The sequence below is a fragment of the Antedon bifida genome, chromosome 10 (genome assembly GCF_963402885.1).
Source record: "Antedon bifida chromosome 10, ecAntBifi1.1, whole genome shotgun sequence".
In the NCBI taxonomy this organism is placed as follows: domain Eukaryota; kingdom Metazoa; phylum Echinodermata; class Crinoidea; order Comatulida; family Antedonidae; genus Antedon; species Antedon bifida.
The window spans coordinates 14,414,893-14,429,690 of NC_136235.1; the positions used below are offsets into that span (position 1 = coordinate 14,414,893).

Below are 14,798 nucleotides of genomic sequence, written 5' to 3' on the forward strand. Positions count from 1 at the left end.
TAATTAACATGCGCAGAGTAAAATAATATGTTCTGCGCATGTCAATTATGCTATAGTAACCAATTATATCGAAAAATTGTAAGGTCGGAATTTGGCAAGTTTTTGAAAAAAATCCCTGTACTATAGTACAGAGAAATTTTCGACCCTTATATTTTTTGACATAACTTGTAACTATATCATAATTAACATGCGCAGAGTAAAATAATATGTTCTTCGCATGTTAATTATGCTATAGTAACTAGTTATATCGAAAAATAGTAAGGTCAGAATTTGGCAAGTTTTTGAAAAAAATCCCTGTACTATAGTACAGGGAAATTTTCGACCCTTATATTTTTTGACATAACTTGTAACTATATCATAATTAACATGCGCAGAGTAAAAATATGTTCTTCGCATGTTAATTATGCTATAGTAACTAGTTATATCGAAAAATAGTAAGGTCAAAATTTGGCAAGTTTTTGAAAAAAATCCCTGTACTATAGTACAGGAAAATTTTCGAAAAAGAGCACATTTTCGACGCTTATATTTTTTTACATAACTTGTAACTATATCATAATTAACATGCGCAGAGTAAAATAACATGTTCTGCGCATGTCAATTATGCTATAGTAACCAATTATATCGAAAAATATTAAGGTCGGAATTTGGCAAGTTTTTGAAAAATCTTCGAAAAATAGCACATTTTCGACCCTTATATTCGACATAACTTGTAACTATATCAAAATTAACATGCGCAGATTAAAATAATATGTTCTGCGCATGTCAATTTTGATATAGTAACCAATTATATCGAAAAATTGTAAGGTCGGAATTTGGCAAGTTTTTGAAAAAAATCCCTGTACTATAGTACAGGGAAATTTTCGAAAAAGAGCACATTTTCGACCCTTATATTTTTTGACATAACTTGTAACTATATCACAATTAACATGCGCAGAGTAAAATAATATGTTCTGCGCATGTCAATTATGCTATAGTAACTAGTTATATCGAAAAATAGTAAGGTCAGAATTTGGCAAGTACTAGTACAGGGAAATTTTCGAAAAAAAGCACATTTTCGACCCTTATATTTTTTACATAACTGGTTACTATATAATAATTAACATGCGCAGTCAAATTACGTGTTCTGTGCATGTCTGAAATTATTATATATATATAAAAAAAAATCCCTGTACTATAGTACTTGGGAAAGAAACTTAACTGAAAAAAGTATTTCTCTTACAAATGTTGCCTTTTATTTTCACTGCGTAAATGTACAGACTATTGTACAGAAGTGCCAACATTGTTGCTGGACACATTGAAACAAGAAAAGAAAAACAATTAATTATACAATTACAGTATTTTGTGTTGCAATCTATCCCCTTGGAAAACAATACCGAAATCTAAACCAATGTAATAATAACATTCTGGATTGAAACATTTTACAAATGTTTTTAATTCATTTAAAAAAATAACCTAAAATGCCAATAAGCCATAATTAATCGGGAAACATAATCCAATAATTGATTAGATAACTTACTGGAGTATACGTAATTCATGAATGTTTATTAATACAATATTTAATGTTTTAATATTTATGTCCGAACCCTACTAGTTGAATTAGAAGCATGATTCTCCTCCAAACACAAATTTGAGTCAGCCCTTGAATAGGCATGACTTGGATTAATAGTACAGTACACAACATTCATAAACAACACAATTATTTGTTTGTAATGTAACCTTCTTGATCGGCTAGCTTTGTGACAGAAATCAGGTTTATACAAAGAGGTGCATTAACATGCAGATACACAATATAGTGTAATTTAGTCAGAATCATGATTCTGACCTCAAGAAACATCCATACAAAAGAAATCTGTTCAGAAACATATTTACATAACACCAAACTTTACATTTTTTTAAACACAAATTGATAAAAATAAAACAGCAAACCCCACCATTACCAATGTTTTAGTCAATAGCACATGATTTGAATATTTTACTACAGTTGAAAGAGAAGTAAAATTATTCCAAATAAATAACTTTTTATACCTCATTACATATTAAATATATTTCTCATATTTAAGTTAAAAAGCGTTTTACTTTTAATTATTTTCACGATTCATTTCATAAATGATGATACATTGCGACATTCAATGTTAGATTTGAACAATTGTTCTCTTTACAAATAGGAAAAAAATAAAATTGGATATATGTCAATATGATGTCAAAGGTGAAAATGCTTGTTAATTTAAGAATTCTACAGCACAGTACTTACTCCAAATAATGAGAGGGAAGTTGAAGTAAGTTATATACTATATTAGTTAAACATAATCAGTGCATATACTGTTCTTTAAGAACTATCTTGTCCTTAAAAATAAAGATGTAAAAAAAACTTTTAAACAGTTTAGTCTTTGGGTTACACACATTCATTTTCACTCACAATAATGGTATAAACTGTACTACAAATAAAGATATATTGTCCCCCTGAAACAAATTAGTTTTTTAAATGATGAATGTGCCATTTTAATGTCACATAATAGTTATTCACTTTGACCAAAAATTGGATTGAAAAAAAAAATGATTTACCTGAAAAAACTGTAATTCAAATCGGTGTGGTTTTGCTTGAATTTAACCATTTATTTGTCTTTTTAGAGAAAACATTATCGTATTAAATTTCTTTGTTCTACTGAAGTCATCAACTTTATAAAAAGTGCGAAATGGCTTATTCAAAGTTTGTGTAATTTGGGGGACAACACATGTTTAAATGTGATTATTATTCAATAATAATAATTAAATATGATTATTAAATATTATTTAATAATAATAATAATCTCAGTTCTTTCAGTCCAGAAAATATAATGCATAAACAAAATAATTAAATCATCTCATGATTCCAATTCCATACACAATAAACAGAAATGCAATCAAAATTAAACAAACTATATCGGTGTACAATAGATTTCAATAAAAAATAAAATATTTAATCTAATTAAATGCTGCAAATAATAATATAGTAAATTCAAAACTACATGATGAAAAGCTACATTTAACAATTGTAGTAGTTGTTGGGACGAATGAAATAACCTATAAATTCTATTATTGTACAATAACAGTATTTCATTTGCCTACTCCAGGACCGTCAAATTTGTCTGTTAAACAGAGCATTGTATTAAGATTAAGGTATATATTCTGGTCCTCAAGGTTAACTGCAAACTGAGGAATTTAAACTCAATTACATAAATTGTTTGGAATACAAATTATTAAATAATTTACAATAATATAGATTAATCATGATATGAATACTACTGTATGAGAATGTTCATATCTATTGTTTCATTTAATTTTCTTTGACATTATCAAAGCTTGATATTGGAAGATACATGGAAGACAGTGCGAGGTTTAGATTTAGGATTAAAAGGAAATGCAAAAACAAAAATAAATATTACAAAAATGTCATTTTCATCAAGCACCATGACAAATAATATTTATTAAGTGACAATACAAATTTATAATTAATTACATTAATATTATTTGACATTGATGTAAATATAAACTAAAAGAAATGTTGAAATACCCAGCACTAGAATTGTTTTTTTATTAGAGATGTTAATTTTGTAGAGGCTCTTAATATGACACTGTCTTCCAGCACTGTGTAAAATTTCTCACATTTTTTCATGATTACAATATTCAACCATCATACACATTTCAATAACATCTCATTCACAATAATAAGATATAAATTCTATTCAGGTGGAGTTTATTGCAGGTATGCAAAATATACACTATATTTAAAATGATATATAAACCTAATTATGAGCAGAAATCAATGGGACTTGCACTGTGAAACCAGTGACAGATAAAAAATACATTTTTATTCAGATTGACCTGACAAAATATTTATATTAATTATTATATATGTTATTTTTGGAATTTATCATGATCGTGAAAATGGTTTGGCAATGATTGTTAACAAGCAATAAATATATCGATTAACAAAAATATACTTTCTTTGTAACACTTGATAACTTATTCACATACTGTGATTAAAATGAAAGCTTAATGTTTGAATACCGCTTTTAACTGTCTGCAAAGAAAGCCAGAATTCACAGCCAATAGTTCAAAATTATTTCCTCTTATTTAAAATGCGGTTGGAAACCAGATTTTTGACATTATAGAACTATACTGTGTAGAAAATGCATGGTCTAATATAATTAATTTTTACGGTAAAATACCACCTGATGCTGGCTTTACAATAGGTGAATAATTTTGCGGACACAAAACAAATTGTAGCATAAAAAATGAAGTGAAGCTTTCCTGAAAACATAATATGATTGGGGAACTGACCACACCCATGCCTGACATATTGCTGCATGTGGATTGACTTCAAACAGCATACTGTATGTAAGTTCTCAAACATTTTCCAAGTGTGAACAGCGTATATGTACAGGTTGCAAACATTTTCCTAGTGTGAAAGCAGCCTTATGCATTGTTTTTACAATGATAATTTCATTCTGTAAGTTCATGATTACAAATTTGAATAGCATGATTATTTAACTAGGTGTAGTCCACACCCTTTTTTTATATATTAACATTTTTTTTATAGAAAAATTAATAACAATCCATTTGTTATATTGCTGACAATCAGAAGCCACAATTACATGCCAATCAATAAAAAACACACACAGAAATAAAAAAACATTTACAAATAAAATTGACAAGCACAAGGCAATATAGATTTTAGAATTACAGGATGAACCAACACGATGGTGTGAACCAGCACGGTGGTGTGAACCAACACGATGGTGTGAACCAGCACGGTGGTGTGAACCAACACGGTGGTGTGAACCAACACGGTGGTGTGAACCAACACGGTGGTGTGAACCAACACGGTGGTGTGAACCAACACGGTGGTGTGAACCAACACGGTGGTGTGAACCAACACGGTGGTGTGAACCAGCACGATGGTGTGAACCAACATGGTGTTGTGAACCAACACAGTGGTGTGAACCAACACGGTGGTGTGAACCAACATGGTGTTGTGAACCAGCACGGTGGTGTGACCAAACATGATGTTGTGAACCAACACGCTTTGCAATTCATTTCTAGTATTTATGATTTTTATGTGAATCAAGTTTTAATCATTTACATTCTAGTATTACATAAGGGTTCACCATGATCTTTACGTTGTCGTCATCTAAACAAATTTCTTTATTCAATTTCAGCATGGTCACCTTCTGCTCATGACTATATTTTGGTGTAGCTTCCGCCAGCTTCCTCGGAGCTGAGACGTTTTATTTTCTAGCAATCATGGACATGTAGCTCCACTATATCACCATAGTAACAATATTCTTGCTTTGATGTATGATGTTGCTATGGAACAATATTATGTTACTATAGTAACACAATTTGTTTATTACTACAATGTAACCACATATAATTAACTTCATACAATTATAGTAACACAATTGGCTTTGAACAACAAGTCTTTTTACCATAACTGGACAATGTAACAATTGTTACCTTGGTATTATCGTTCAATGATGGTGACCTTTAGCTTTATTTGGTGAACTTGCATCTCCTCCTCCCCAATGGTCCCCTGAACTCGACGACCTCCGTTTCTCAGAACGTTCAATTTTTCTACGTTTAGTGTCTGCATGGGAGTGATGAAACCGCTCATCTCGACTGCCTGCTTGATGTTGACTGTGTGATAGATATTCAGACTTATCGCCATGGTGACGCTCATCCCGGAAATATGGTTGGTGACGACCTGAATTGGAAGCTCCCGACCCAGTAGCACTTCTTTTATGATCTGTGTTATACCTAGTGGAATAAATGTTTTAAATTTGGTAAACCTCTTTTATCTCTTGTGGTTTCCAGATTAACAACTGTGGCTGAAATGGAACATCTATTCTTTCCGAATGATGCACTAGTTTCTATTAAGTACACACTGAGATATATACACTGGACCTCCAGTCCTTATCCGAAGAGATTTGTTCTACCAGAACTATGACAAAGGATTGCCTTGAAACTGTGCCTATATTATGGCTGTGGTTTGCGGTGCCCCTGCCTTAAACCACCAAATCACTTGACTCAATTTACACAGTAAACAACAATAAAAGGGTAGATGTTCTATTCCTGGTCTTCTGATTAAGTACAAAAATCCAGAAAATTAATAAATATGCTCTGAGATTCAAAATAATATGTAAATTCTTCATCACATACCTACTGTCCTCCCTATCCCGATCTCTTCCATAATTCCCCACCCTTTCCCGGTCATACCAGTGGTTGTCATGGTGATGAGAACGATTTGAGTGAAAGTCCGACCTAAAAGAAAGAGAGAAATAGCTAGTGTTAAAATAATTGATTATCAACAACAACGTTGTTCAATGGCCTATAAATACTGCATACTAACAGCTTTTATAACCATGCATGAAATAAAGTAAAACAAAAAAGCACCACAAATTAGCTGCTTACTTACAGTAGGGCCGGAAGCTAACTAATACAGGAGAGGGATTTTTTCTTAGTGGACAGCAGGGCAAGGTAGGCTGATATTGTAATTTACTTTACCAAATTTACCTTGCCTAAGCAGTTTTGGTTCTATACATTTCAAACTAGGGCATCCAAGTATGATCTAAATTATGGTCTATAATGCCAGTGCATGGCATGTACAAAATCATTCATTTTTAAAATGTCTTGTTCATGCACACTAGAGCAGCATGTAAATACCCATTTTTAGCTGTCTCAGACAATTGGAAAGCTGTTGATATGGGACTCTGTATAAATGCACTGCCATTAGTACCAAATGTGGTATACTTCGTTAGAGCTTATTTCATCATTTACAGTATACAAACTGGACATATTCAGCTTTAATTTCTAAGACGATTCAAGCCAAAAGTAAATGTAAATGTGAACATTGTGTAAATAAATTTGATTGTAAATATATTGTTAGTACATCATACTGCCAACAACTTACAAGATTTTCATGCAATAAAACAAATTTTACAAAGCAACATTGATAAAAAAAACCACTCCCTTAATACTACAGAAAAAAGCAAATTTAATATACATGAACTGATGAACTGATATTTGCTGAAAATAATGTCTATCTTATTAATTGTGAACATTACATAGACATTACAAATTAACAAACATAAAATTTTTATTGGAGAAAAACAACAAAAATGTATATATTTATATCCAAAACCTGAAATTTACGTTTTAAAACCACATTTGTATTTCCTTAGCAATATTATTTTGAAACCAGAATTTACCCTATTATTTATAGAAAGTGCATTTAGCTAATATCTGTTCAATAAAGTATGACTCATTAGAATATGCAAATAATGCACCTGTAACACCTGGATTAATAAGTTATATATTTCAAGTCAAAGCAAACTAAATTGATTATAAACTACTATAAGCAATTAGATAAAATGGATTGCATTAGCAGGAAAATGCTGGTAAACTATAAACCAAATGAAAAGCTGTATTTTAGCTAATTATCATATTGCCAATTATGTAAATGTAATGCACCTGTACCACCTGGATTAAGACATTTATTTAAGTTTTCAGGAGTATATAAAAAACCATTATATACTTGTGCTGCTAACTAAAGCTGATTATGTAATAAACTATGACAAATTGCTAACAGTTCATATCAAGTTATGGCGAGATGAACTAGATAATCTAGTTGAATGTTAAGAGAGTACTAATGGATTAAACAGGTCGAGATAACTGAAAAAATTGTGTTAGTTGATTTTTCAAAACGGCCAAAATTGTTTTAATCTGATTGGAGTATTTGTGACCAGTTATCACCACCGGACACTAAAATTACATGGCATGTTTATCATCTAGCTTGAATGTCGTCGTCAAGTTATTTTCTTCATCAATACATAATTCCTTCTAATAAATGTATCTTGCTCTATATGCTGAACAAACCTGTATTTATATATATATATTGTTTTGACATATTAAATTAAAGCAATTTAATATGAATGACATCTAATGAAATACCTTCTAGTTGTAGTTTTCTATTACTAAATTATTTATTTCAGTTCAAAGCAAAGGAAGAAATCATAATAAATGAATTATTTGCATTTTTTTTTCTTTTGCAATAGAAAAGTAGTTGGGTTACCTATCCCTGCTGGATTGGTCCTGATTCTCCCCATACTCATTATGGGGTGGTCTCCTGAAGGGAGGCGCTGTTGGTCGGAAGGGGTGATAATGACCAGTATTACCAGTGGACACTGGTATGTGTCTAAAGCATGAGCCGTGTAAGAAAACACATGTTATTTAAACAATAAACCTGAAAATCTATTTCTAAGATTGTGTAGTCAAAATATTTTAAACTACTTAAATAAAAATACATTAACAGTGGCATTTCAATGATGAACCCAGGACCTAACAATTGTAAAATTAAGTGCTGAACTTTATATCCCGTCTTTTGCATTGTAATTTTCAAATATTTTGTGGTGATGAAACCACAGTAAACACACACATCAAACACACAACCAAAATAATAATACAAAAATACATACAAAAACATGTGAGCATTCTACTCTAAAGGAAGACAAGTGCAACATAGACTAAGTTTTAACTGCTGAAACCAACTGAATTTGTAGTGCAGAATATTATATCCAAAATCAATAAGAAATCGCCTAATTTTCCTAAAAGGCCTTACCTGTCACGATCTCGACTGGAGTCACCACTGGAATGTATTCGTTTGGTCCCTGGACCGTTTGGGTGTATTTCTCCTTGTCTTTTCTTTGTTGCAGCCCCTGATGTAGGCTTAGGTTGCTTAGTCTACATATAGAATAAAGAACACTTTTTAACATAATAAGAAACAAAGATGATTAGAAGATGGAATCTTTAATTTTCATGCCACAATGAAGTCTCTAGCATGACTCAAAATCAATTTTCAGGAGACATAATTTCTGGATGACTCTTACACAACATATTCAAGTTTGATAGAAATAGCAACAAAACAGCATTTACATGTACATACATTATGTACTATTGACTATTTGATACTAGTCACTTCTATTATCTTTTACTAAAAAATATTGTGATGTATGCAGAAAGAAAACCAACAATAATTCTTTTATTCATACATTTATTGTTACAAATTTGATTTTCATAGTACATAATGTATGTACATGTAATTCTTAATCTTTTCTGATTTGATTTGATTGTCTGGAGTTACTGGAGAGAGACTTGCCTTTTGGCGATAGTTGTCTTTGACAGCTGTTGTCTCTTCTCAGTGCTCCCATTTTATATATCACTAAAGGAATAAATATAAACAGCTTACCTCTAGATCTTTGTTTCTTTCATCAGCCCTTTTCTTATTTGCATGCTTGTATAATTTATACAGTTTCTTGGCGTCAAATTCTGTAAATTTCGCTACAAAAGTCCACAAGTATCTACAAGATAATAATTTCCTCTATGATTAAAAGTGCTTAAAGAAATTTTCAATGCGATGTGAAAGTTGCAACAAATTTAAAAACAAAATACAGTTTGCAAATTAACAAAAATAAAATAACAAAGGCACAAGATAGCTTCTCAAACTATAGGATTGATAAATGCAGTCTAGTTTCTCTATGACAGTGGGCCTGATTGTATTTACAAATAATCTTGCATGCCATCAAAGGTGGGGTCAAAGGTGAATCCCCCAGAACCATTTTTAACTTTGTTTATTTACCCCTTCCATTCAGACATTTTTTCAGCTCCTGTGAACTCTGCAATACATTCGTTGATTCGATCACCAATCTTGAGTAAGCATTGACGTGTGTGATTAAGCTGATCGCTTTCCGACACATCTTCCGGTGGGTTGTCTAACAGTTTGAGAGCTCGTTTTACTGGACGCATTCTTTCCTTACACTAAAAAAAAAATGAGGTGAATCCAATTTCTAGTTTTATAGAAACAATATGACAATGACAATATCGGCATGAGTTCGAGGCCAACTCGTTCCTAGTTCTGGGTGTGGAATAATTCTTCTCGGATAAGGACTATAAACCATAGGTCCAATGTACAGTTTGCTCCCATATGCACTTTAAAGAACCCAGTTCATCATTTGAGATGAGTAGGGAGTTACCCCAGTGAACTGGTTCACAAAACAGCCCCTGTACCAGGGGGATTACCACCTATCTGATAGAACAGTGATTAATTTACTATTGGTAAAAGACATAGTATCTACCTTTGCAATGTTAGCCTGGGAAAATACAAATTGTTCTTTTAAAACATTTTTGTCAAAACAAATTTTCAAAACAGAAATGTCTAGTTTATAATGATGTATATTTTAATTTATTATGAACACAAATAAAATATGGCCCTTTTTTGATTTCCGACAACCTAGGACCTATGCATATTGTGTCACTGGCCCTAGAATCCACCACAACTGTCTCTCTACATGTGTACAGTGAATTAACGTAATGTACTGATTGAAATTCACAAAAGTTTCATGCCACGAATAGTTTTAACTAGTTCCTTGGTCATCGCAAATTGAAAGTTCCCTAATATAACATACCGCACTGAATGTTGTCTCATCTAAGTCTCCATCAGGTTCAATGAACTCTACCAGTGGTACTGGATTACTATGTGCAGTGAAATGCATAGGAGCTGACTGTCCACCTTTACCTCTAGAACCACCTTTTTGTTTTATCTATAGTGAACAAACAAATAGGCTGTATTTATACATAATAACACAACCTACATGAAACAAATTGAAATATAACAAACTATTTTGTTTTTATCATGCAATATACTGACTTACAATTAAGCCCACCCTGGGAGATGTGGATATTTTTAGTGAATATATACTTGTCATAAGAATAAGTTGAAATGATCTGTTTATCAGGTAATCACAACTCGGTAATAATCTGATGTAAGTTCATGGGGTTGGGGGTTTATGCAATGTACTGACCCACAATTAGGCCCACCCTGGGGGTATTTGGCCATTAAAAAAAACTAGTTGAAATGATCCGTTTATCAAGTACTCACAACCTGGTAATAATCTGATGTTAATGGGGGAGGGGTGTTTAGTTATGCAATATTTTGAAAACACAATTTTCTTTTTTCATTTACTTATCATCAATTCAGTTACTTACAGACTTCTTATCTTTATCTTCGTCTTCCTCTTTAATTTCTTTATTCTCCTTCCCTTTCTTTCCCTTTGGGCGTCCTTTCTTGGGTTTTACAACTGGACCGTCATCCTCCATGTCGTCATCGATTTCTCCTTCTTCTAAGTTCTCCTTTCGTTTTCGTTCTTCGTCTTCATCGACAACTTTTCCAGAGCCTTTCCGATTTTTCTTTGGTATTTTTCCTTTGATTGGTTTGGATGGAACTGTATTGTCTTTTGCACGGTTTGTTTTATTTTTCTCTTTATCTTTTACACTTTTCTTTGTCTAAAGGAAAAATCAGTTTATTTTAAATTTTTTCTTTAACAAATAAATCAGATTTTGGACAAATAAAATCAGAAGATAAATTTATAAATTTTAATTTAATAAACTATTAAACTTACTTGTTTTAATTCTTGCTCAGATATCATTTCTTTTTTTAACAGTTTTATAAGGTAATCTGAACGTTGTTGAAGTTGTTTAGCTTGTGGTTTTTTACCAGGATCATCAAGAAGAATCTATAAATAGAAAGAAAGTTAACATAAGTATTTATTTTATTATAATTATTTATTTTATTATAAGTATGTCTGTTATGGCAAGGATTACCAATAGTAGTAGTAAAACTCATGCCGATGTTGTTGGCTCTTTTAGGTACAGTAAATGGCGCCCCACTCAGCCATTTAACTCGATTAGATTAATAAATAAGTAAATAGACGTATACACTAAACTAAATTATGATTAATTTGCTATTTTGCTTTGAATAAATAAAAATATTAAACATTCTTACCTTTTTATCTAAATGTAACTGTGGATCCATTTTGATTGCTTCCCAGCTGCCTAGACCATATTCATACACCCCCTTTATCAAATTAGAGTCATCTTCTGGTCCCCAATCCACATTCCAATTGGTTCCTTTTACCTTACAGCTAAGTTGATATCTGTAAGTTTTATCAATTAAATTAGTTTATGAATTTAGCGCAGGTGTAGTGGTGACGTCATACTGTATGATAGGGCAATTGAGTATGCAGACATATTTGAGGGTCCCTAACCATTCCGTTACCATAAGGTAAAAGGTAAAGGTATTTATACTGGTCCTCACGCTTAGCTAGAAATTCAGATTAAGTCCTACACGGACCCACAGCAGCCAGCAGTGCAGCGCCTACCAGATTAGCACACCAGGAGATGATTTCCTACTCTTTTCAAATAGTGTACCAAGTTCTTTAACAGGCACTATGTACATGGGATCAAAGACCTTATGTCCCATCCGAAGGACGAGGCAATTAGTATGGTACAGATAACCTTGAACCCATGCCTATCACATGCTAGTCCGATATTATCATTACACCATCACTCTCAGTATATACAGCACTCGCCGCGATCCCAGACAGTCTCCCATCCAGAACACAACTGGGCACAACATTGCCTAACTTCGGTGATCCGATGAAAACCGGTGTTTCAATGCAGTATGGCCGTATAAAGCAGAGAAAGTGAAATTAATTAAATAACAACAACAAAATAAAGTTAGTTTTATTAATTTACTTTTTTCTTTGTGCTGGATCTGCTGGAATCATGACAGCCAGTGGTTCCAACTCTTCCTCATGCTTCATAACTGACGGTGCATTGATGATTGCATTTGATAACTTTAATGTTGCTCCTCGTTTCTTTCCTGTTAAAAACAATTTGTAAGTTTGTAACAGAATCATGAGGGAACTAGGGAGTAATTCAAATAAAGTAGAAGGAGCAAAATTGGGAGACAATGCTTTCTCGAAAAGCTTTTAGGGTAATAATAATTTACATTTTTCAAAGCATCTAAATATGAGATAATATACCTAACATCCAAGATTATTCTACAGGCTATCTTTTGTATGCATTCAAGTACATTTGTGTTATGTTCAGTAAGGCTGGAGTGCCATGTTGGAACAGCACAATTAGCAAGAGGGCTACCTCAAAATAGAAAGCATAAATGATAAGCAATTGCTAAAAAGCAGGACTAGATAGTTCAATTACACAGTAAAATCCCTATTCTTTTGTGCACAAAAGTTGTAAATAGAGAGGCATTTTTTAAAACAATATAGGAAAAGTAAACAGTGTGCATGGTAAAAAATATCCCAGATACCTAAATATAGGTTTCTGGTGTTTTATTATTATTTATTTTCATGCTATAGTAGAAAAATTATCCACTGTGTACCCACCAACGTTTTTGCACTTTCTAGGGAGTCATCGGATATGGTAATACATTGGTTAAACTACCTAACTACTGAAAAAAAAGTCTGTCTGGCTTTTATACCAGAATTTTGTCAAATTTTGTATTTGGCCATTTTAAGGGAAATTATTGTTATTTTAGTCTTGATTTCAGTTACACATATTTGTTTTATGTACATTTAACCAGATATTATATTTCAAATTCATGCCTGCACCTGAGCTTTAATCTTTGGATATTGTATTGCATTTATAAGTTTCAATCTGTTACGGTTTTAAGCTCTGTCTACACTATTAAACTTTATCTGACAAAAAAATGTGATGTGCCCATATATGGACATTATGATGTCATATCACTACCATATTTGAGCATATCACTACATATTTGGGCACACCACACTTTTTTGTTTAGACGGTTCTTACCATCAAACTCAGCATCCTGTTTTAACCTTTCTTCATATTCCTGTATGACTCGCCTACACCCATTGTGTAACGTGTCACCAAGTCTTTTTAAATCCGCTTGTGATTTTTCTTGCAGTTCAGCATCACCGGCAATTTCCTCAAGTCTGAATTGTAGAGTACAGTTATTTATTATCAAATGCAATGGTTTTATGCAATTTTTAAACAACATTTATTGTATGTCACATGAAGTTGTGACAGTGATGCATTTTATGCGTACAAGTGCCGAACTGTATTATGATGCAAATCATAGAGTTGTGGTATAGAAAGGACAAGGAGAGAGTAGGGAGCTTGACGTGAAACTAGCAAGTAGAAGCCAAATGTCAGTTCTTGGAGGAGGAAATGTATGAGGCTTAGGCAAAGTCAAATATATTATACATGGCAGGAGAGCAGGCAAAGAACTCATTGCGATTGTGGGAGAGAAGGCAAAGAATTTTTAAATAATCATATTTAAGTTATTACCCCTTGAGGTAAATATCTCATTTAAGGGGTTATGTGGACCACTACTTAGTGTACTAGGTGCCCAAATATGGAGCAGGTTATGTCTATGGTTTTAAAGCAAATCAGTATTAATTCTTACCTTGTAAGTGGCCTTCCAAATTTCTTATAACTTTTCACAAATCTGTTGTGAAACATACGTTTATTAAATACATAAAGTTTAAAACAGTAGAAATAGCATTTTATATTGTACGTAGATGAAGAATAGTTAAAACAAAAACAAAATATTCTGATGAATATTCATGAAGTTTGTGCAATTATCATTCTTATGACTTCTTTGCACTCCAGATTGGTAACACAAGACAACAACAAATTGAGGTAAGTGCATGTAGGGCGAAAATATGTTTTTACTTACCGTCGAATTTCCGCATCTGTAAACCCTGTAATTGTATCTCGTGGAACAGTTCGAGGCCGTCCACGAGGTCGTTTAGTCTTCTTTCCAGTATCGCTGTCTTCTGATTCGCTACTCGTTCCCGAGTAACGCCGTCCTTTACGTTTCTTTGATGACCCTTCAGAATCACTGTTGTCACGATATGACATCTGTCAATAAAGGT

The 14,798-nt window shown here is 32.4% G+C and overlaps 1 protein-coding gene across 2 annotated transcripts in view; it reads right to left on the reverse strand.

The window, feature by feature from the left end:
• Positions 1 to 1,215: 1,215 nt before the first annotated feature.
• Positions 1,216 to 14,798, reverse strand: part of LOC144854877 (chromodomain-helicase-DNA-binding protein 1-like) — a 36,863-nt gene continuing 23,280 nt past the window's right edge. Inside the window, exons 25-38 of one of the 2 annotated variants that reach the window (XM_078712879.1) lie at positions 14,600 to 14,784; positions 14,327 to 14,368; positions 13,711 to 13,853; positions 12,628 to 12,754; positions 11,876 to 12,026; positions 11,493 to 11,606; positions 11,080 to 11,376; positions 10,500 to 10,634; positions 9,674 to 9,852; positions 9,284 to 9,395; positions 8,657 to 8,778; positions 8,111 to 8,233; positions 6,199 to 6,300; positions 1,216 to 5,796 (exon numbers count right to left, since the gene is read on the reverse strand). In XM_078712879.1, the coding sequence (XP_078569005.1) occupies positions 5,511 to 5,796; positions 6,199 to 6,300; positions 8,111 to 8,233; positions 8,657 to 8,778; positions 9,284 to 9,395; positions 9,674 to 9,852; positions 10,500 to 10,634; positions 11,080 to 11,376; positions 11,493 to 11,606; positions 11,876 to 12,026; positions 12,628 to 12,754; positions 13,711 to 13,853; positions 14,327 to 14,368; positions 14,600 to 14,784 (2,118 nt within the window). In that variant the 3' untranslated portion in view covers positions 1,216 to 5,510. The remainder of the gene's footprint in view (positions 5,797 to 6,198; positions 6,301 to 8,110; positions 8,234 to 8,656; positions 8,779 to 9,283; positions 9,396 to 9,673; positions 9,853 to 10,499; positions 10,635 to 11,079; positions 11,377 to 11,492; positions 11,607 to 11,875; positions 12,027 to 12,627; positions 12,755 to 13,710; positions 13,854 to 14,326; positions 14,369 to 14,599; positions 14,785 to 14,798) is intronic. The other variant, XM_078712880.1, reaches the window with a different exon arrangement.